The 21,931-nt window shown below is 48.5% G+C and overlaps 1 protein-coding gene across 3 annotated transcripts in view; it reads right to left on the bottom strand.

Annotated features, from left to right (window-relative positions):
• Positions 1-150: 150 nt before the first annotated feature.
• The window catches only part of LOC125750479 (E3 ubiquitin-protein ligase Jade-2-like), a 45,237-nt gene continuing 23,456 nt past the window's right edge, over positions 151-21,931 (bottom strand). For all 3 annotated transcript variants that reach the window (XM_049028335.1, XM_049028333.1, XM_049028332.1), the window contains 6 exons: positions 20,791-20,958; positions 19,616-19,732; positions 16,742-17,191; positions 8,811-8,928; positions 6,415-6,543; positions 151-4,606 (listed from right to left, as the gene is read on the bottom strand). In XM_049028335.1, the coding sequence (XP_048884292.1) occupies positions 3,900-4,606; positions 6,415-6,543; positions 8,811-8,928; positions 16,742-17,191; positions 19,616-19,732; positions 20,791-20,958 (1,689 nt within the window). In that variant the 3' untranslated portion in view covers positions 151-3,899. The remainder of the gene's footprint in view (positions 4,607-6,414; positions 6,544-8,810; positions 8,929-16,741; positions 17,192-19,615; positions 19,733-20,790; positions 20,959-21,931) is intronic.

Below are 21,931 nucleotides of genomic sequence, written 5' to 3'. Positions count from 1 at the left end.
CGCTATGTCAATACCAACACAGGCTTCACCCCACACAATTAGTGAATATCTTCCAACCCGAAAGAGTCAACAACGACAACAACTTACTATCCGCGTAAAAGATTTAAAGCCCTGCAGAAAGGATAAAGGAAAGAGGGAAGGCCAGTGAGATGAGCAGAGAACACATCATTTATTTGCTGTGCTGGTCAATAACAGCAGAGACTGCAGGGGGTGAGAGGTGGGCGGGAAAACCGGGCCATCTTTAAGGCAACACAAACAGCATGCAGGCAGCCACAGAAACAACATCTCCTACATCATATTGCTTTAAAGATTGCTTAACATGAAAAATGTACCAAAAAAGAACAAAAATAGGTTTCTGCACTAATGAAAAATACATTTTTTTGCCTTTTTTTCCCCTACAAAGAAGGTTCTAATACAAGAAAATAAATATTGCAAAAAAGCAAAAAAAATAATAATAATTTAAAATAGCTCTTTTAATATATATCTTCAATAGTTCTCTTTGCTATTAACAAATGGCACAACATTCTTTGAAACAAAGAATACCGACAGGGGGTGGGCAAAAAAACCCTGTAACATTCAACATATCGTATCAATATACGAGGCAAAGCAGAAATGTTTCAGGAACTGTACACATCAAGAAAAACAAGAAGGACAGTAAGGGACAGATAACAGCAATATTCAGCTAGGGGCTGAATCCGGACCACCCAAGAACCTGTCTGACAGAACATTTATCACTGATGTTGTTCCATATTGGCCAGTTACCACACAGACTCTGAAAGTGAGACTAAGGAATGAATATAACGGGATATTTTGAGGAAAGTCGGGGGTGATCAACTATTCACAACGAGTTCTTGGTTAAGAAACCTCAGAATTTAACACGTTCGTTACTTGTGTAGCAGTAAAAACTTCACATCAGGGTGTATTTGGCACAAAAGAACGAAGCCATCGATCTATCCATCCATCTGTACCCGCTTCTCCTATGAAGAGTTATGGAGGTTCAGAGGCTATCCTGGAAAAACCCAGGACAGGACGCCAACACAACCCATCGCAGGGCCCTCACACACGGATAATTTCGTGACTCCAATTCGCCTTAGATTATTTTCACACTGTGGGGTAAAATGGCTCGAACCCGGGAGCCATAGGTATGGGGTAACAGTGCTAACCACAATATCACCCTGCCATACCAGCAAAAAAAACAAAACAAAAAGGGCTAAATTAATACAAACACACCAAAAAAAAAGCCAATTTCCAGCCACTTAAGTGCTTGTAACTTGACGGCGGGGATGCTGGACTGCAGCTGAAGATTGTTTGTTTCCACTGTAGACCCAGCAATTTGATTTTCAGAGCAAGGGAAAAAAAAAAGGATTGACCTCATGGTCAAAAGCATCAACAGCTGCACAACATGTGCTCTGCTAAACACGAGAAACGGAAATTCCCTCCCTACAGATCGCCTGTCTGTGTGTGACACGCACCACGATAGCGCAGCACGGGGGCAGGGAGCAGCGGTAAGGACACACACCCGGCGTATCCGAGGGAGAGCCGCTATGCTGAGAGGGCGTGGCATCTTGTTGGGGTGGGAGAGAAGTCTTCAAAACACATGGATGTCGTTATTCGTCCTGCTACTTCGTTTCTTTGATCCCTCTGTGCAAAACAAGGGCGGCCTCTAGATGAACATATAGAATCAAGCAGCGACTTCTGGGAATATTTTTATTTTTTTTATAATTTTTTCCCCCCTTCCATTAAATTAAAGAAGCTAGATTGTAATATGTAGATGTACACTGCAAGCTGTAAGAGTAATGTGTGGCATTATAGTATAGCTACTGGAACACAAGCACCTAATGAAAAAGCCTGCAAAGCCCAATACAAAAAATGTAAGCGGAGAAAGAAGAAGGAAAAATGTTCCGAATGAGCTGCATCATAGCGAGCCGGTGCGGCCGAAGCCGGGGATTAGCAGGCTGCTGCAGCCATAATCCAGTCCCTAATGGATTAAGCAGTAGAGGAGATCCTTTTGAGGATTAACGAAGTAAAGCTTACGTTGCTGTGAAAAGGAGAACGGTCACCTGTTAGACGCCTATGGAAGCGGACACCCCTTCCTCTTTCTCAGCATTAAATCGGCACATGAGCAACACTGCGATCCTTGACCAGTGTTTCGGAGGCTAGGGACCCCCCCTCCCTCCCAGCCACTTGTCACCACTTGCTGCTCAGACTCGTTGGCAGGCAGTTCCATCACAGGAGGACACTAACACAAGGAGACGCGTCATTCCCGTAGCGACGTCTTAGTCTTTAGAAGACAGCAGCTGCGTCACACTCGTCCAAGGGCACCTTGTGCTACTACAACACGGGAAGGTTCTTATACATCTACTCAAATAAAATAAACGGTGCAAAAAGAAAATACGGCACCATCACAGGGCAATCGCCGTTATGGCAACACCCATCGCAACCCGCAGCTCTGCTCCCACCCACCCACTCAAGAAATTAGTCACTTTTACTCAAACCCTTTCGCCAAGCAGAGGGTTTAAGCGGCTGTGGGAGGTGCAGTGGGTTTCCTGGTGACTGCCAAGACCCCTCCCCTCCCCAGCGTCAGATTCTGCTTGTAACCCCTCAGGACGGACATCCTCGTACGGCTCTTTGGCATGGAGGTACCGACACACAGCTCAGCGGAGTCCGCTTCCGAGCGGCGTGAGCTGCTCACATGCCACAGAATACATATAACTTGCTTTACTCCCTCATCAATCACATCTCACTTTGTTCTTAAACCCTGAGACAGTAATGTGGACCACAAATAATAATAATAAAAAAAAATTAAACAAAACCATTTGCTTACAAACAAACAAAAAAACAACAACAAACACTCAGGGATGGTCACATGGCTACACAGGGCAGTTCTGACACGGAATGTTTCAACCTCATGGTTTCGATTCTTTTTCGCACAGGAAACTGCAGGCTTGGCCTCTATCATGCTGCAACATGCAGCTGTCAGCAGCCCAATTTCAGCGCAGAAGAATCAGAGTTAGGCGCTACCACGGCCCAGCCGGCCTGCGCCGCTCTTGTGATCTTCTCTCCATTTGCTGCTACCAGGAAATACAAAAAAAAAAAAAAAAAAATTCTGTTGGTCAATTTCCTCTCAGGTGTCAGAGTTCTATTCAATTTCAGCGCTAAATCAATCAGAAGGATTGACGTAGAAAACACTTTTGGGGGCAGACGGAAGGCACATTTTATCACATTTATTCAGTGTCTGATTTGCAGAGAGAAAAGCAATAATCCGTAATGATGAAGAGACCAAATGTCTGACAGAATAAGCTCACTTACTTCATTTAAGGGGGTCGATCAAAACAGTGCATGTGATTATGAACATTTACAATCAGTCAGCAGATTTTCCCCTGGTAAAGCAGTATTTGCATGTAACCACTGTTACTCATCCCTGTTGACCAAATTGTGCTTTTGAGTTTTTTTTTTTTTTTTTTTAATGTTCTTTGCAAAATGTAATTTTTCTATTTCTGATTACATTTTCCATTAAAAAGCAAACAGAGAAAAAAACAAATAGGTCTTGCGTATGAAGAATGCCAGCTGACAATGCCCACGATCCCGCGGGCCGTCGCCTACAGCCACAGCAGGATGCCCTCCGCACACTGATTTTCCTTAAGGTGAAGTTTTTGCCAAAAGCCAGACCTGAAAAAGCATGCTGATACAGAGAAAACCGCGCTTCCACTCTGCCGAAACACTGCTGTCCCGTCTCCAGCAGCGTTGGCGACCACTGGCTAACATCTGTGTAGCATAGGCTAACGTCTACATAAAAAGTCCCATTTTGGATTCGGAAAAAACCATTTGGTATGAAAAAGTGAGTCGGGGGAGATGCACATGCTAAAAAAAGCGACTCGGCAGGTGACTCCATCTTTTACTTAGGAGGCCAACACACTTCTCTGGACCACGTCTGTCTTCCCAGAATGCAGCTGAGAGAACTGGAGCTTGCTGTGGCCCAAGTGAACATCGGAGCTCCTCAGTTCCGCATCGGAGAAGAACCCATCCATCTCGGGGTCCAGGAGAGAGCCGTCCTTTGGGCCGGGACTGCTCACCCCTCCCAGCTCCAAGCCGGCCGCTCGGGACCTTCCCTGTCTCGGTGGACGTGCCCGGACCGTGGCCCCGGCTGCTTCCCTGGAAGAGGCCGCCGCGACGGGCCGCCACTTATCCGAAATGTGGCAGGAGTCCATCTTTGAGTCGGGGGCCTGAGGGGTAGGCTCAGGGGCCACGTGCGAGGGGCTGAACGAGTGCTTGGGCGGGGCCTTGGGGGCGGCGCGCGACCTCTCGGCTTTACGCGCCTCGGCCTGGCCCAACTCCCTGCCTTTGTGGCCTTTGCCGCGAGGCTTGGCTCTGGCCTGGCAGCCCAGCTGGGGGACTTTCCAGGCGGGCTTCACAGAAGGCTCCTTCATGAGGATAAGGAGGCTCTCCTCTCCCTGCAGCAGCTGGTCCGACAGCAGGCTGGCCGTCCTGTCCTGGGGCTCTCCATCCAGAGACCACTGGCCCAGCATGTTGTCTGTCGTGATCTGCATGGACTGCGCCAACCAGCCGTTGAAAAGGGCACCGTCCAGCGGGCAGGGCTTGGACAAGCCTAGAAGTCAGAGGTGCAAAGAAAAACTGGATCACGTTAAGTGAACACGGTTTAAATTCAAGACAAGATTTGTTTGACCCCATTATACAAAATAAGACGATTAAAAAAAAGAGTAAATGTTACTAATCAGACTTAAAAATGTAAAGAAGCAGCAGCAGAAAGGATGCTGTGCAGTGTGTGATTTATTAACGTTATCATTGTTTAAATAAAAAATGACCTACGTGAGAAAGAGATGCCAAGACATACAAGACCCTGATGACAGTCCTAAAATCGTACGCGATACTGCATGCTGCACACTGTTGTATTAAGACCTGTCCCACAAGTCTGTGCTTACGGAGAGCTGCTCTTCAGCAGGTGTCAGAGAGATTGCAGAAAAAAAGACATTCTTAAAAGGTGAATCAGGCAGCAGAACATCTGCTTAGGATGTACACCACCTTAAAACTTGGGTAGCTCTTTGGTATACCCTCCCATGCAGAGAAGGTTGTAGAGATGAGGACGTTACACGGAAAGCAGGAGCGGAAGTGAGGTTTCTCAGAGAACATAGGAGCCGTGGTGCTTCACGCTACGACTGGCATAAGCCAGGATTGCTTCCTCTCCATCGCAAGCTGGGCGGTTTGTCCGAAAGGTGTCGAACATCTCCCTGGCAACGAGGCTTAAGGAAGATGAGCCGGACTTTGGCGCCGGGCTCCCTGGACGCGGACCACAGGCACTGGTCAGGAGCCGAATGAAAAGAGCCGGGCATCCTGCCACACTCCCAGCACTTGGACCAGGTGGGAGTGACAGACGTCCACCCAGATCCCCAGGGTCAGCTTACAGTTCGGACCCCCCCCATCCCAGCGATTTGGAGGCAGCCATCGACTGACGCCAGCCCTGGAGAAGAGCAGATGGCTTTAGCCGGGACTGGGGCGACTAACCAGCGAGAACGAAGTAGACTTAAATGGGGGGGTTCTTAGTGTATCACCTCTCAGCTGGCTGACTGCAACAACCCATGCCCCCAGGCCAAAACAGCCCGTGCCGTTCCAGCTGCCCACAGACGCTCAGGTACAAAACCACAGCTGCGGCTGAAAGACAGCCTTCCCGTCTAATTAGCCTTCGCGGCATCGTCAGTGACACGTTCGCACAGCGCGTTACGATGAGTTGCTCATCGTGCGAGAGCTCTAATTGGACAGCCCAAGCGTGCCAATGTCAGTGAGGGAGAATGTCGGGCGTACGCTTCAGGCCCACATGCTGTCCCTGCCAACATGAGTGTCGGCGTATGGCTTGATGCATGATGAACATGATGAAACAAATGTTAGGAAAACTGGACGTAAAACTGTGTTAAGGAGCTCTATTTACCTACGACATCATGCTCCAAGTAGACGGCACTGTGCCCATTAGCTGGCTGTGCACAGACCTTTCTGGAGAATAGTTTTTTGTTTTTAATCAACAGTGTGATGGTCCTGGTAAGAAATCACCTGCCGGAGGCACCTAAGCTATAAAAACAGACAATGTAGAAGCCCTTCCTTTGTGTTGTTCTGCCCAGAATCTAGTGGCTGTGTGTGGTGTGGGAGGAGCCGATTGTGTGGGAGGAGCCTGTGGTGTGGGAGGAGCCTGTAGTGTGGGAGGAGCCTGTGGTGTGGGAGGAGCCATCTTTGAGGCATCTTTTCCTCATGCTGGCAGATCAACACTAGGCTCTTTGTAGCGACACAGGCGACGCCGTCCCAGAGGACCAGATGCAGCGATACTGGATACCTCCTGCACTTCAGAGCAGCTCGCTTACAGATGCGCCTCAGTGGCTGATTTTCTCTTAGTAACCGGCGAGGACTCACCCAGGCCCCTGAGGAGTTTCCCCCTTTCGGTTTTCCACCTCTCCTTCTTCGGCGGACTGCTTTTCTGGCGCTCCTTCCCTCGCTCTTTCACTCCATTCCGTCTCATCTTCTGCCTCTTCAGTGTTTTTTCTGCAACAGGGAGACGATAGCTCTGGTGAAACAGAGCGCCTTCAATCTAAACCGGCTTTATGTCAGACCACGAGATTACCCCGAGCAGGACGGAAGGCGCAACAGACTCGAGGCTGTATACTGGATATGTGCAGCTTGTCTGACTCAAGAAAGGCACAATGAACATGAGGAAACAAAGATGTTAGGAAAGCAGGATGTAAACTGTGTTAAGGAAGTCTATGACATCATGCTCCGAGCAGAGTGCACCATGCCCATTAGCTGGAATGTGCACAGACCATTCTTGGCGATAGGTTCTTTTTGTTTTTAAATCATCGGCGTGATGGTTCTGGTAAGGAACCATCTGCCCCAAGTACTTAAGCTATAAAAGTAGATAATGTGAAAACCCCTCTGTTTTCTTGTTCTACCCAGACTCAGGTGGCTGTGTAAAGTAGTGGAGGGGCCCGTAGTGAGGGAGGGGCCCGTAGTGAGGGAGGGGCCCGTAGTGAGGGAGGGGCCCGTAGTAGCCATCTATGAAGCACACTAAACCCTCCCATCCACAATCTAGCGTATTCATGTAGCTCTGCTCTGCCTCACAAACGCTTCCAAAAAGACACTACCTGCAGTTCCCAGCCTTCCCTCATTATGTCCAAGTGCTTAAACCCAAATCCCATGACGTATGTACGAGTGAGCCAACAACAGCAGCAAGAAACATCTACAAAACACAGCATAGCCAGGCCACACCAATCCCAGGCTTCAAACAAGGATAAAACAAAACAACTTTATATCAAAAGCCGCACAGTCACGGGCGCTGTGCGGTTCCTGTCATTCCCTCATACGGACATCCTGATTTTGCCAAGTTCGACGTGTCCCTGGGTCAACACGGGAGGGGCTTCTTTAACCAATCACAGTCTTCATCGTGTGACATCACCACATTGGTCTGTTTTTTTTTTCCTTCTTCTAATTTTCAAACTCAAGGCTTCCAGTAACCAGGCCTGGAGCAGTGTGTGGCTCAGCAGGTTAAGTGTTAAGGGTGCTGGTTCAAGCCTTATTATCATTATTATTATCATTATTAATATTATCATCATAAAATAAAGACGCACCCTTACATTGCTCCTTACAGCATTTGCAGGTAACTATGTTCCTATGTTATCTATGACATGTCCCTTAACAAAAGGCAGACACAATGAAACAGGTACTTCCGAAATCTGTGCACCTTGCCGCTTAATAGAAAGCACTGGTTTCTAATTAATGCGGTGATGTCATACGATGAAGACAGTGATTGGTTAAAGAAGCCCCTTTACGCAAGCCCCTCCCTTACTGACCCTGGAGGCGCCCCTACATGCGATCATGCGTCTTTGGGCCAATCCACGCCAGTAAAGCTTATGAGGGTGTCCAAGACATATTCGGAATTACAACTGCCACCTGCAGCTGTGTATTCAGTGAGCTCATAGTTAAGCTCTTATGACCCCGTATGAGACGGGACTCTGGTTATGGGGTCATCCCTGGATGGGGAGTCATCCCTGGATGGGGAGTCATCACTGGCATCGCCAGAGGTCAACCTGGTCACTACGAAACAGGCTGGGAAAGTCGAGCACCTGTGAGCACGAACGGCACGGTGTCACTCTGGAAACTTCCAGCTTTAGTCCACAGTCTGGCTATGCGAGGCGTCTGGTAGTGGGATGTTTTATGGAGAACGTGACACCGACGCTGGCTGTGGTTAATCGGAAAAGCTGAGCAATGACCATAAAATTTAATATCTGGGATGTTAATAAATCAAGCTGCCATCTACTTAAAATATCCAGTAATGTTTAATGAAGGATGATAAACTTCCTGCCTAATCGGAATAAATCAGCCAAGGTACAAGCAGACCGGGCGGGGGGGGGGAGGGGGGGGGCGGAGGTTAGGCAATTAATCAGAACCATGTTAAGCAATAGTTGTACATATTAATTTGAATACGCCATTGGTAGAGAGACCATTCCTCATCAGGGGTTCTGCAGCAGGTCAACAGCCCAAATAGGAGCCGTTATTTTCCAGGCTAGGCATTAAGATCTGGGTTTGATGCCCCACCTCCCCAGTAAAGGCAGCGTCAACCCCCCGGCAGACCCTGGGCTGGGGGGTTCTGATACGAGCGTGAGGATTGTAGCCTTAAAGAGTTCTGTCTGTTACTTTTCGCAGCCACGGCTCGGTAGCAGAGTCTGTGAAGACAGCGGACTCATCGAGGTTGGCTGATCTGAACCCCAGAGGAACTTCTGCTGTCACGCATCACACACGCACGCCGGCTCACTGACCTCCTGCCAGGTCGTCGTCGGCGAGCTGGATCTGCAGCTGAAGGATCCTCTCCTGCAAGTCGAAGAGGGAGCGCTTCATCCTCTCCCGGCGGGTCACCATGTAGCACAGATTTCTCACCTGTCCGTGGGCATGCAGGGAGACAGGTTACACCTGAGGGTGACAGCCGCCACACAGGCAGACAGTCAAACACGCACACACACACACACAGACACACACACACAGACACACACACACAGACACAGACACACAGGTGCTGAAGGAGCCAAATGCAATTTATCTAACATCATGAAAGCGACCATCAGTTCTGCTTCCGTTCATGTAGACAGTCATCAAAACATGATGGCGGCCAAAGCAACATTAAAATCTGCCCTTTGACTGACATTTTAACACCCAAACATACCCTTGTGTGTGTGTGTGTGTGTGTGTGTGTGTGTGTGTGTGTGTGTGTGTGTGTGTGTGTGACAGGTCCTTTCTATTCCACTGTGGCTTTGCCAAACCACGTTGGAGTCCCAGTATAAAATATAAGGTTCATTGATGGCAGCTGGTGACCGACATCTATAACTGATCACCCAGCCAGATCACTGCTCAACATCCCTTTAATAACAGCAAACCCTGATGCCACGATTGATCTATTTGAGGCTTCTCCCAATGTGCTCTATCAGTAAGCGAAGCTAAAGCAAGCACAAGTAAGGAATCCCCTTCGAAGAGAGGAGTCTGCCTGCTGGATGACGGCACCAATCTTCCCCTTGACCAAGCGGCACACGAGGCTCCTGCTACACTAAACACATATCTGCTGATCTAACAACCATCCAATGACAATGAGCCTCCCAGCATCCCGAATGACAAGGAGCCTCCCAGCATCCCGAATGACAAGGAGCCTCCCAGCATCCCGAATGACAAGGAGCCTCCCAGCATCCCGAATGACAAGGAGCCTCCCAGCATCCCGAATGACAATGAGCCTCCCAGCATCCCGAATGACAATGAGCCTCCCAGCATCCCGAATGACAAGGAGCCTCCCAGCATCCCGAATGACAAGGAGCCTCCCAGCATCCCGAATGACAAGGAGCCTCCCAGCATCCCGAATGACAATGAGCCTCCCAGCATCCCGAATGACAAGGAGCCTCCCAGCATCCCGAATGACAATGAGCCTCCCAGCATCCCGAATGACAAGGAGCCTCCCAGCATCCCGAATGATCCCGAATGGCTCTTGGCTGCCCGAATAACAAGGAACCTCCAGGCTAGGCAAAGTGGCAGCATTTGGGGTGGTGCACTGATGTGGAAATTGAACTGGAACGCTTTACTTCTCCATCAGTCCTGAAGATGTTCCCACAAGTTCTGGGCACAAGTTGGCTAACTTGCCGTTACTCTTTGATCCAACTGATCCCAAATCAGCTCTATAGGGTTTGGGGGGGGGGGGGGGGTTGTGGGGGGCTGGTCAGTTTGCTGAGCAGGGGAGGGGGGTTCCCTGAAGGATATTAATTCGTTATTAAATTGGGAGGCCAGATTATCATGAATAACGAAATAAGAAACATCACAGGCAGGTACTTAGAGGCCTCTTCTAAGTGGCTCATGAGCAAATCAAATCCTTCGTCCTCCGCTATGGAAAATGGCTGTTCATCTGTTACTTCAGTAGTCTATGTCTTTAGCTCAGATGCTACTAGACTACAGGCTAAATATTGGCTGGTAATATTGGCCAAAAATGACCAGGTAGACCGATGCCGAGGTCTTGATTTTTAACGGATATCAGCAAATACCCAAATGTTAACAGATATCGCGCCCCACTAAGCCTTTGTGACATCCAGGGACCGAGCTCACTGATCACCATGCAGCAAACATTCACTGCAGCGCTTACAAACCATGAAACCATGTAAAGGAAAACCTCATCTCCCCAGACTTAGTCTTCACAAAGATAAAGGTCTTTGATCCCATTGGCTGCTATATATAAACACACACACACAAACACACATTTATTTTTTAAACCAGGTGCAGGTTAATCGAAGCTTTGTCCCAATCGAATAACTCAATGCGGCAGCTTCATTAAAGCATTCTTTGTAAACAGCAGCTTGACAGGCTATTATAAGTAAGTCACTGCATTGCAAATGGTTAGTGGGCAGCTGGAAGGCAGAGCGGGTATTTCATCACAGGCAAAAGCTGAAATTTTTAGCTTAACAGGGGAGAATGTTGGAAGGTGGGAGGGAGAAGAAAAGTAGGTCAGACAACAGAACTCTTCATTCAGAAGGCAGCTTCTGTGCAGGCTACAAATGAGGGGGCGGGGCCTAGATATGCTCCAGGAAAACAGTGTCCCAGGTTCATTACTATTCATTAGCTCCTCTGCAAAACAGTAACAATGTATCAGACAGCCCTGTGGATCCCTAAGTCACTCTGCCCTCAATCAGTCCAAAACCGGAGGAGAGTATTCGCACAAATGACACACTTCTGTTGAAGTCAGTTAATGTGTGGGTGTGTGTGTCTATATATATATATAAAAATCACTATATAAAAATTGTGCGTGTGTGTATGTGTGTGAGAAACCTGTAATAGGAAATTTCCATGACAATATCTCAAAAAAATGGTAATTTCTCCAGATCCATGCGTAGGCACAGAGCCAGCACAGGCATCAGGTATGCGGAGGAAGGACTCCATAGGAACAGCCCAAAGGACAGGAATGCCGGGGAAGGTGACTGAGGTTGTCCCTGGGGATTCACGGACGTCGAGAAAACAAAAGAGCCAGATAGATAAACAAACTCCATTTGCAGTGCAGAGCTGCAGCGTGCCGGCGGAACAGAGCGAGTGCAAGATATCAGCGAGATCACAGACAGACAGGGCTTCACTGCAGCTGCAAGCCATGCCCACAGCAAAAGGACACATTTAATAGCTCTTTAATTAAAAATATACATTTGAATACATACATATGTATCAAATGCATTAACATAATTGTCCTCCAGAGCTTCCAGTACAAATGGAACGCACTTAAAATTCAAATCCTTATAGTTTTAAAACAAATGCATCGGTTCTAGCCCATTTTTTTAACCAACATGAACATTCTTCCACAGCAGCTAAGCTGCTATTGTGGCCTGGAGTGGCTGAATCGGCTCCACGACAGGAGGCCTGAAGAAGGCAAACCTCTGGGCCAGCCGAAAGCCACAGAAAGACAAAATGCGACAGGTCGAGCAGGGCCACCGCAGCAAAAAACCTCACAGCAAAACATCAAAAGCCCATCGAACCAGGCCTGGCCTCCGTGCTCATTACTCAACGATGCACTGCAATTCCATGCGGAATCTGGTTAGCGGAGGCAACAGTGTTTGTGGGCTGTTGTTGACCAGAGCCAGCTCTGCGGGTGCCATAAGGAAAACACACCAAGCACATCCCCCCCCCCCCCCCCCCCGTCACATGTGCTAAAGCTCGGAGAGTCCATCTTTACCCCACCTTCTGGTGATGCGTACACCCCACCAGAGGTACTCAGGGCTGGGCGTTCTGCCGTCCTCCAGTAACTCAGCACCCTGCCAAGGGCCCACAGATTTATGGTATCCAAAATGCAGTTATTTGGCTTTTCGGAAATGTGCTCTGAATCTGTCACTGACATTTTATCCATTTAGCAGATGCTAGTATCTGAAACAATGCACACCTGAGAAAGCACTGTCAGAAATCATAGGAGCAGCCGGGGGTTAAGGGATCTGCTCAGGGGTCCGACGACGACATCGCTGCCGATCCTGAGATTCGAACCTGCAACCTTCGACTCACAGACACAGCCACCTAATCCAACGAGCCACAAACCCCCACTTGTCGTTTTTTTGGGGATGAGGGAGAAAAGCACCGCAGCAGGCAGCGGCAGGGAACGCACGGCTGGATTAGAAAGCGACACCCCCACCTTAGGCTCCGAGAGCACCAATATACGAGTAGGGAGCCCAACTGTGGCGAGACCGTTTGGTGACTGAAACCAATGCCAAACCAAGAAAAATTGACACACAGATGGGAAATTTCAGTCCAGAAGATTAAAGGGATAATCCCAGATTTAACCTTGTCAGACATTTCATACGCTGCAGACTGATAACCAAAAGAAGCGAAATGAAAACGCTGAAATGAAAAGGTTACCGAGAAAAGTTTCCGGGCGTAGCTCTGCAGCTAGACCAGGAGCTAAAGGAGCAACCTTCTACTGTCTGTCTGGCCAGTCGGCAGAGGCAGAAAAGCGGAGGTCGCCAGGAGCAGATTCCGGCGCAGGTTTTTGAGTGAAATGAGTACAGAGCGGCGGAGCAGTCAGTCTGCCCCAGAGGGGGCTGCATCCAGAGAAGGAGAGCAGGTCTCCTGTAAGGCAGGCCTCTCATGGCTGACACACAGGCCTCCTGTTAGCACTCTGACCTGCGCATTGCCTTCCAAGCACACAAGGGCAGGAAAACGTCATGTGCTACGATGGATAAAGGGTGAATAGGCGGGACGAGCAAACAGGGTGGCTCAGCATTGGCCCCTCCAGCCCCCGCCTCCCTCCTGCAGGCCTGTCCGATGTTCCTGAGCACAGTCACTGAGGACACAGGCGAGCGCTGTGGTGTTCGGACAACACAGCCAAGCTAAACATGCTAATGCACTCATTCCCTCCTACCGCGCGCAGAAACCCAGCGGGTCAGCGCCGGAATGCTTCCTGCCCGCCAATTGCTGCGCGGTTTCGTAACCGCCGGGCTGGCCACTGAGGGGGGCCACTTCTGCAGATGTGCCAGTCCAGCAGGGTGGGGAGCATGCTAGGTCAGAGAGTGCTTTGGTAGTGCTGACATGCACAGATCACAACACCCCCTTGGTGAAATCAAACGAAGAGAATCAGTAAATATCTGGTCTGTATGATTTTTCCCAACCGAGGCCCCAACCCAAAGACACCATCCACCTGCACTGGTCCACCAGAACAGGACAGCTGCCACAAGGTTACCGACAGCATCACCCAGCAGGCTCCTGTAACAGACGAGGCAGCCCTGGCTTCTACTGTTCTGCCATTAAGGAGTTAAACCCACCATGACCCAAATTACTGGGCTGCCTGATTGCAGGGTTGGGTCACGGAAATCGAGAGGGGAACTGGAAGACAGCAGAAGGAACGTTATTACAATGAAAAGGTTGTGGCATCATTCCCAGGAAAGAACATTCCCAGAAACCTTCCAGTAATGTTCCGAACTCTGCACGTAGATTCCCAGTTATACGAGCCAGACAGATTTCAATTCAGTACATACAGTACCAGTCAGAAGTCCGGACATAACTGGTTTTAATGCTCCCGTCTCAGTTGCAGCTGTTATTCACCTTACAATAAAAGGCCTCGATGCAATGAAAGAATTTCTATCAAATATTGCAACAGCCAAGAGAAGTGTTCAACATCTCAACATCTCACATTTTAGACACCTCCAAATAGCCCCCTTTTGGTTTGACGACAGTATGGAAGATGTGTGTCATTCTTGCAACCAGTTTCCAAATGTAGCCCAAATGCTTTACTTCTCCATCAGTCCTGAAGATGTCCCCACAAGTTCTGGGCACAAGTTGGCTAACTTGGCATTACTCTGATCCAACTGATCCCAAATCAGCTCTATAGGGTTTAGGAGGGGGGGTTGTGGGGGCCTAGTCATCTGTCACAGAACTCCATCTCTCTCCTTGTTCACAAGAAAAAAACACCTGCAACTTGACCTTAAGCAAATCTCAAGGTTATCTTGTTTAAAAACAAATGATTCAGGTGTGTCCAGATTTTTGACTTTTGTATGCTGACAGTTAAAGGTTAATATATATATAGCAAAGAATATAACATGCAATATATGCTGAATATATTGTGTATTACTCTCTGAATGGTGACATTCATTCATATTGTATACGGATCACACTGAATTATCTGCAGTGTTCATGAACAAGCCTAAGAAAGAAATTCAGTGAATTCCGCCATAGAACACAGACATTTAATCAAAGACCCCAAACTGATGGATCTTTAAATGCTAAGTGCCACAACAATGAAGTTTCCACGAGGTCAGCTCAGAGCCTGGATAGTGGTTTTTTATTTATTTAATTTTTTTAAGAAAACTGTCGCAATAAAGATTCTAAGTAAATAAATTCATGTGCAAAATAAATGAAAAAGCATCTCCTACACAAATATAGTTTTGAGATGTGACCACAGAATATGACATTTTAGTCAATGTAGCATTTATGCAAAATAATATAGAGGATCCTAATAAAATGAGAGGTTAGAAAATAAGAAGCATCCTGCTGGTATTGGTGAGTGTGCCGAATGTAACCAAAATCACTCCCGAAATAACAGTTATTAACTATGACAGAAAAATAGTTGTTTTTTTTTTTGGATTTATGGCTAAAGCTTCAGCTGACTGTCACAGATCCTGAATCTCTGCTGACTAAGAGGTGGCTTCTCAGGCGGTGAGGGCCAAAGAGGAGCTTCAGGGGAAATGCAGGAAGCATCACCCCACGCAGCAGATAATACCTTATGCATTTGCCCATTGAGTCACACACAAGCATGAAGATTCAGCGACAGCAGGAGTGATGTGTATGCATGCATGCATGCATGCATCCATGCACGCACGCAAATGCATCCCCATACAGCGATTTCAGCTAAGAGGATTAAAATGATGCCTAAATAGTCTATTAACCACGGGATACACCAAACAAATTCCTTGAGGATCCAGTTCCGGAGTGTAATTAGGATTCAAAATCACCAAAATCCTTCATGGAGGTATGAAGCTCAAGGGGATCATGGGGTGCAGTAAGTAGGATTAAGTCTGGTGCTTGTGCCTCGAGTGCTGCCACAAGGAAGAGGAGAGGAAAGGGCCAACAGCTGGGGACCTAATAAAACAGAATGTCTTTGGGGACGGGGGAAGCACGTGACAGGAGGAAGTGTCACACAGGCCCTGAAAGCGGGATCACATCACCCTGCCAACTAGCCAAAGGGAAATGTGAAGTATCTTCATGCGTGTTTCTCACAGGCATTACGGTCATAGATGCCAGGAATTTTTGTAATTCACAGGCTGTGTGAAAGAAGTTTATATGCTATTCCTGAGTCCACTGAATAGCCTGCTGAAGTCCAAAGATGGGTGTTTTGGCTGAATGGTCGAAATGGTATGAGAGAGTTGCTTTGCATGCGACAGAGCCTGATGACGGACTGCTGCATGCCCTGCCTGAGAGTCGCGCTTTGCATGCGACAGGGCCTGATGACGGACTGCTGCATGCCCTGCCTGAGAGAGTCACTTTGCATGCGACAGGGCCTGATGACGGACTGCTGCATGTCCTGCCTGAGAGAGTCGCTTTGCATGCGACAGGGCCTGATGACGGACTGCGGCATGCCCTGCCTGAGAGTCTCGCTTTGCATGCGACAGGGCCTGATGACGGACTGCTGCATGCCCTGCCTGAGAGTCTCGCTTTGCATGCGACAGGGCCTGATGACGGACTGCTGCATGCCCTGCCTGAGAGAGTCACTTTGCATGCGACAGGGCCTGATGACGGACTGTTGCATGCCCTGCCTGAGAGAGTTGCTTTGCATACGATAGAGCCTGATGACAGACTGCTGCATGCCCTGCCTGAGAGTCACTTTGCATGCCGCAGGGCCTGATGACGGACTGCTGCATGCCCTGCCTGAGAGAGTCGCTTTGCATGGCGCAGGGCCTGATGACAGACTAGTGCATGCCCTGCCTGAATTTCTTTGCACCTCACAACCATCTCTGAACTTACACAACCCTAACTGGGATTATTATAAAACTGAGACAAAGGATATGAGTCATACACAAAGAAAGACAGGTTCTAAATAAAATTTTTCACAAGAACAAATGACATTACTTAAACTCCCCGGCAGCATATACCATCATATGGTCACAAAGAGGAACACGGTAAAGCCACAGTGAGGTGCTCAGATGACCTCCAAATGCGCCACACTCACCGTTAAGCCATTTTAACAGTGCTGATGTTCACTCACCCTCTCCAGGTCCTGCCTCAGGTGGGTGAAGAGTTTAAGGCGGCGATACAAGATGTCCTGCTCCTGTTGAGCCAGGTTGTCCACCTCGTCACGCTTGACGGCAAGCAGGGGGCGATTGAAGCTGGACCTCCGCCGCAGTTTCCAGAACTGGTACAGGAAGTCGACATGGGAGCCGGGGAGCCCCAGGCTCTCGGCGATGTCCTGCGGGTCGACCAGGCGGTAAAACTCATCCTCCAACTCCTGCAGCTTCTGCTTTCGTTGGCTGGCTTTCTCCAGCGGAGCGGGGAGCTGCTCCGGGCCGGGCTGATCCCCCTGTGGGCGGCCGCTGTGCTCGGCGCAGTAGGACTTGAAGCGCACCTCGTCATTCTCTGCCAGGATGGTGTGCATCTCCAGGCCGTGGTCGAAGGCGCAGGTCACATGGAAGGCCACGATGCAGGAGGGCATGGAGCACTTGGGGAGGGAGGGGGGGGGGGGGAGTTTCTTTAGTCACCTCTGCTGTTTGGACAGGATGTTCTAAAGCTCAAAAGGGTACAGTCTACCAGCTGCACCACCTGAGGAACTCTGCAGGTTCAGCATATACTGCTCATGCCACATGGCTCCAACTCTCTGACCATTTAAAGGCTCTTCTCCGCTGCACCAGGTGTCATTTCTGGCACTTCAACAAAGTATCAGAACAACGATACTTTCTTTCTTTGGTTTTCCACTGGCATAGAAATCGCTACCACTGCTGGACGGCAGCACAATGCAAGGCAGGTTATTTCGCACTAAATTTGAAAATGAATTAAAAAAAATATCTGACATGTGAATTAGAAAAAATTGCACCGAATTTAAAAAGTACACAGGGCTGGGCGACGTGCGATATTAATGCCAACGTTGTATGTTATGCACATGCAATTCTCACATCGCCAGGACAGTGACAGTCGGGTTGGGTTTAGACAAGATATTATAGCGCTTGGGGTTTAAAGCTCACCACTGCTGGTTTCCATGAGCACTGCACGCTCTTTCTGAGCCAATCATAACCATTTAATCTTTGTTTAAATCATTTCTAGATGGGTTTCGTGACACATTTATTTATTTTTAACTCTGTTTTTCCTTTATAAATACCCCGATTATCTACTGCAACAAAATCACATCACAATATTCCAGGACAGCTATTGGTATCTGCATAACCAATCAACAAATGAACACGTTCGCAAATCCCGCCCACAAGTACCAAACGACCAAAAAAGTGCTGCAGCTGCTTCAGTGCTTTCTGTACTGGGACTTCAGACACCGGTACAGCGTCACATTATGCTGCCACCTTCACATCTGGGATCTTTAGTGAGCACGTTGTGATATTTGGGATTAGCAGACTTTGCAGTTCCCCATTGTGAGAGTGGTAAATTACAAGGTAGCCAACATCAGTTTTTCTTGCTAGATATTAAACAAGCATGCATCCCACAGACACAAGCCCTCTTCTCAGTTTGGGGATGTCGCTCTTCAGAGTTCTCTCTGCGCACATGCCAGCGCTGACAACCAGTGCACATCGGTGATTTAACCGGAAACATTAAGTAAATTCAGAGTTTTCTTCTAGAATGCATAGCAGGCCAATTGTTGCCAAAATATTTCTATACCTTCTTACCATTTTCCATACCTATCCAGACTTGGAAAGCACTGATATAGGCCATACCTTTCCATACCATAGAGGAACCCTGATGTAATTTTTAAAAAACATACGATTATTCAGTAGGGGTGGGAAGGATATCTAAATGCAGCCAGAAATGTAGGCAATTTGAAATCACCAGTAGGAGAAGGGTGACTGGATGAATGGCTTATTATTACTGTCTAAGAGCAAATGAGCAAGAGCCCGAGCAGGGAAGCAGGGCAGCACGACGCCATGGACGTCATGCCCGGCGTAAATCGGTGCCCTGTCCACCGCGACCCGCCGCACCCGCTTCCCAGAAAACCGCCGACCTCGTTACATTAGCGCCCGACTCGCGGATGAAGCCTAAGCGGAAAAATAAATAATTACACGGGGGGAGCGAATAAAGGACTCAAGGACGAAAGGGCACTGCTGCCATTCCCAGTCTGCAGTCACTGCGAGAGCCAGTGTTTCACGGCTATAAATAGCCGTCATTCTGCGGGCGCTCATCGCTCCGGAGCTCGGGAGCACGGGCCGGTAAAAACGGCGGTAAGCAAAAGGCTAACACACCTGACGTTGAAAAAGTGCAAGCATGACAAATAAACACAAAGTGTATAGCAGCTGGGTATTTTTGGAATGCAGTTATAAGCCCGGAGAAGCAGAACGCTGACATTCAACATCACAAGCTAATAAACCAATGTTAAAATTTCCTCCTAGTCACCCCGTCTCCAGTACTTAGGTGCCGTGTTTAGCACCCTTGTCTCACACCTCCAGGCCCCGGCTACATGTGTGTGGAGTTTGCAAGTTCTCCCCGTGTCATTGTGGGGTTCTCTGGGTACTCTGGTTCCCCCCCCAGTCTAAAAACACACTGAGGTCAGTTGAAGTTACCAGACGGCCCTAGATGTGAGTGTGCCCTGTGATGGGTTTGTGCCCCGTCCTGTTCTGATCCCTGCCTTGTGCCCGTAGCCTCCGGTGACCTTCCGCCACCCTGAATAGGACAAGCGATTACAGAAAATGGATGGATGGACGGACGGAGAGAGTTACCCATTAACCTTTAATCTTTACAAAGCGTACAGATATTGGGTTTTGTAGGATATACCTCCAGCTTTTCCCACCCTTAGGGTCACAAATGAAACTAAAATGCTGTTTACTAATCTGTGGTGTGGAGAAACACCTACAACTCTCGCATTTTCATGGAGCTTATTTGCAGGGACCCAGCAGAGATGAGGAAAAGGCAGAGCAGGGACACATACCTGAATGCAGGTGCCCACGTGCTGCCTGCACAGGCTGCAGGACAGGGCCCAGCGGCTGGGAGGGATGTGTGACACCTTGGTGATGGGCTCCATCTTCTCCGGACAGCCGATGCTGACCTGCAGAAGCCGGAAGCAGACGGCATTATGGAGAGAGACTCAGACACCCAGCCGTGTGCCAGCAGAGCCATCGAGTCTGGGCTGCGGGTCATGGCCGCAGCCCAGCATCACAAAGCGACTGCAAGGGCACCTTCAAGGCTGCCCACCCAGCGCCTGTAAAAGCCAGTCAGAGGTTCCGGAACACAGACCAGGCTGAAAGTCCCAGGCACTGGTTGACTACAGCTTCCTGGCAGTAGAGGTCACCCAGAAGACATTCAGTTTGGGCTCCTTACCACCCCCCCCCCCATAAAAAACAGGCTTAGATAAATATTACAACCCTTTACAGCTTCCAGGCAAGCACAGCTACCCCACGTCAACCAGCCTATAAAAATGAAAGCTAATTCAGGCTCCGACTGCTTGACTTCCATGAAAGTCTCTCCTCTTTTTCATGATTAAAACATTCTTAATACTTATTCTGTCTGATAGGCGAGAACTGAAGTATGACAAACCCAATAATGACTCTGCCTCACCAACAGCAGGCAGATTCATCAGCTGGGAAAAGTTCATTATTTCAGATTTTTGTTTTTTGCAAGACCTGCATAAGGTCTGCACAAAATCTTGCAACTTTTGCACAAAAAAAAAAAACTACACAGATGCTCCTCTTCTTACGAACTTTCAGACATACGAACGAAGGGGACTGTAAGTCCGAATTATGTTCATTGGGCTCCCGTTTCCTGTCCGCAACATCAATTTTTTTTTCTGCATGCCAATTCCACCTAGTACGACTTCTGGCCGCTACTCCTGCCGCGCAGCAGCGTAGCGTGTGTACTCCCAGCGTAGCGTGCGTACTCCCAGCATCCTAGTACTTTGTACTTGTGCATACCCTTAACATGATGTTGAATGACGACTTACGAACATTTCAAGTTACAAACAGCCGTTCGCAACGCATCTCGTTCACAAGCAGAGCAGCGTCTGTACCACCCTCACTCCCCCACAACAGCACCTTCGGGAAATATTTTACTTGACAGAAAAACGAACATCTCGCTGTCCCGCACAGAGTCGGAGAGGAGCCACGTTACCTCTGGGACCCATAAGGCACAGCTGACGTGGACCCACTTGGTTCCGCTGCGGGTGGGTTTCAAGGCTCCTCCCCGCCTGGGGCACAGCAGGCATTTTGGCTGCACTCCCAACGCACAGGTGCGACACAGCCAGGTCCCCAGGGGCACCTTCAGGATGCCGTAGCATGCCTGTGCAACAGAGGTACAGAAGATGCGTCAGCCTCCAGGGGACAAGAACCGGCAGCGCGTCAGGGCCAAGCGACACTCAGAAGCGCTAAGAGGAACGTAGGGCCCTGCGTTACAATACGGCTCCTGTTCGGCATTTATAAATGCAGTAACTCGATAATAATTTTAAACCTGTTGTTTATAATCAGAGACGCACGTAACTTGTACGCAAGTACGCATTCACCATATAAAATATACGGCTAATTCATACTTCATTTGCGGTACAAAGGTTAAAATACATAGTACGCATCTGTGCTGTTACGAAAGGAAAATGCCACTCGTATTGCGTATGGCAAATGTGTACACGTACTTGTGCACACCGTGTGTTTGTAAATGATTAATCGACAAGTATAAAGTGTTTCAACTTAATAACCTGATTATAAACCATTTATAAACCCTTTATAAGGGTAGTCATTGTTAAGCGATACCAAAAATAATAATGATAATCACACTGTTTTAACCCCACAAAAAGCATAAAAATACACCAAAAATAAAATGGACCCCCCATTAAAAAACTGTAACCTTAACCCTCTGTGGTCTAGGTGGAGGGAACATACCTTCGCTGACTGGGGCATGATCACACATTTCATTCAAAATCATAAACTTAATTCATGGCAAATAAATTAGTGCAGTAGTTAGCACTGTTGCCTCACACCTCTGGGACCCAGGTTCGAGTCTCCGCCTGGGTCACATGTGTGTGGAGTTTGCATGTTCTCCCCATGTCGTCGTGGGGTTTCCTCCGGGTACTCTGGTTTCCCCCCCACAGTCCAAAAACATGCTGACGCTAACTGGACTTGCTAAATTGTCAGTAGGTCTGCGTGTGAGAGTGAATGGTGTGTGAGTGTGCCCTGCGATGGGCTGACCCCCCCATCCTGGGTTGTTCCCTGCCTTGTGCCCATAGCTTCTGGGATAGGCTCTAGACCCCTGGGACCCAGTA

This window comes from Brienomyrus brachyistius, chromosome 10 (genome assembly GCF_023856365.1).
Source record: "Brienomyrus brachyistius isolate T26 chromosome 10, BBRACH_0.4, whole genome shotgun sequence".
NCBI classification, from domain to species: Eukaryota; Metazoa; Chordata; class Actinopteri; order Osteoglossiformes; family Mormyridae; genus Brienomyrus; species Brienomyrus brachyistius.
The sequence above is the reverse complement of the archived record's forward strand: the minus strand, read 5'-3'. Positions and strand labels throughout refer to the sequence as shown.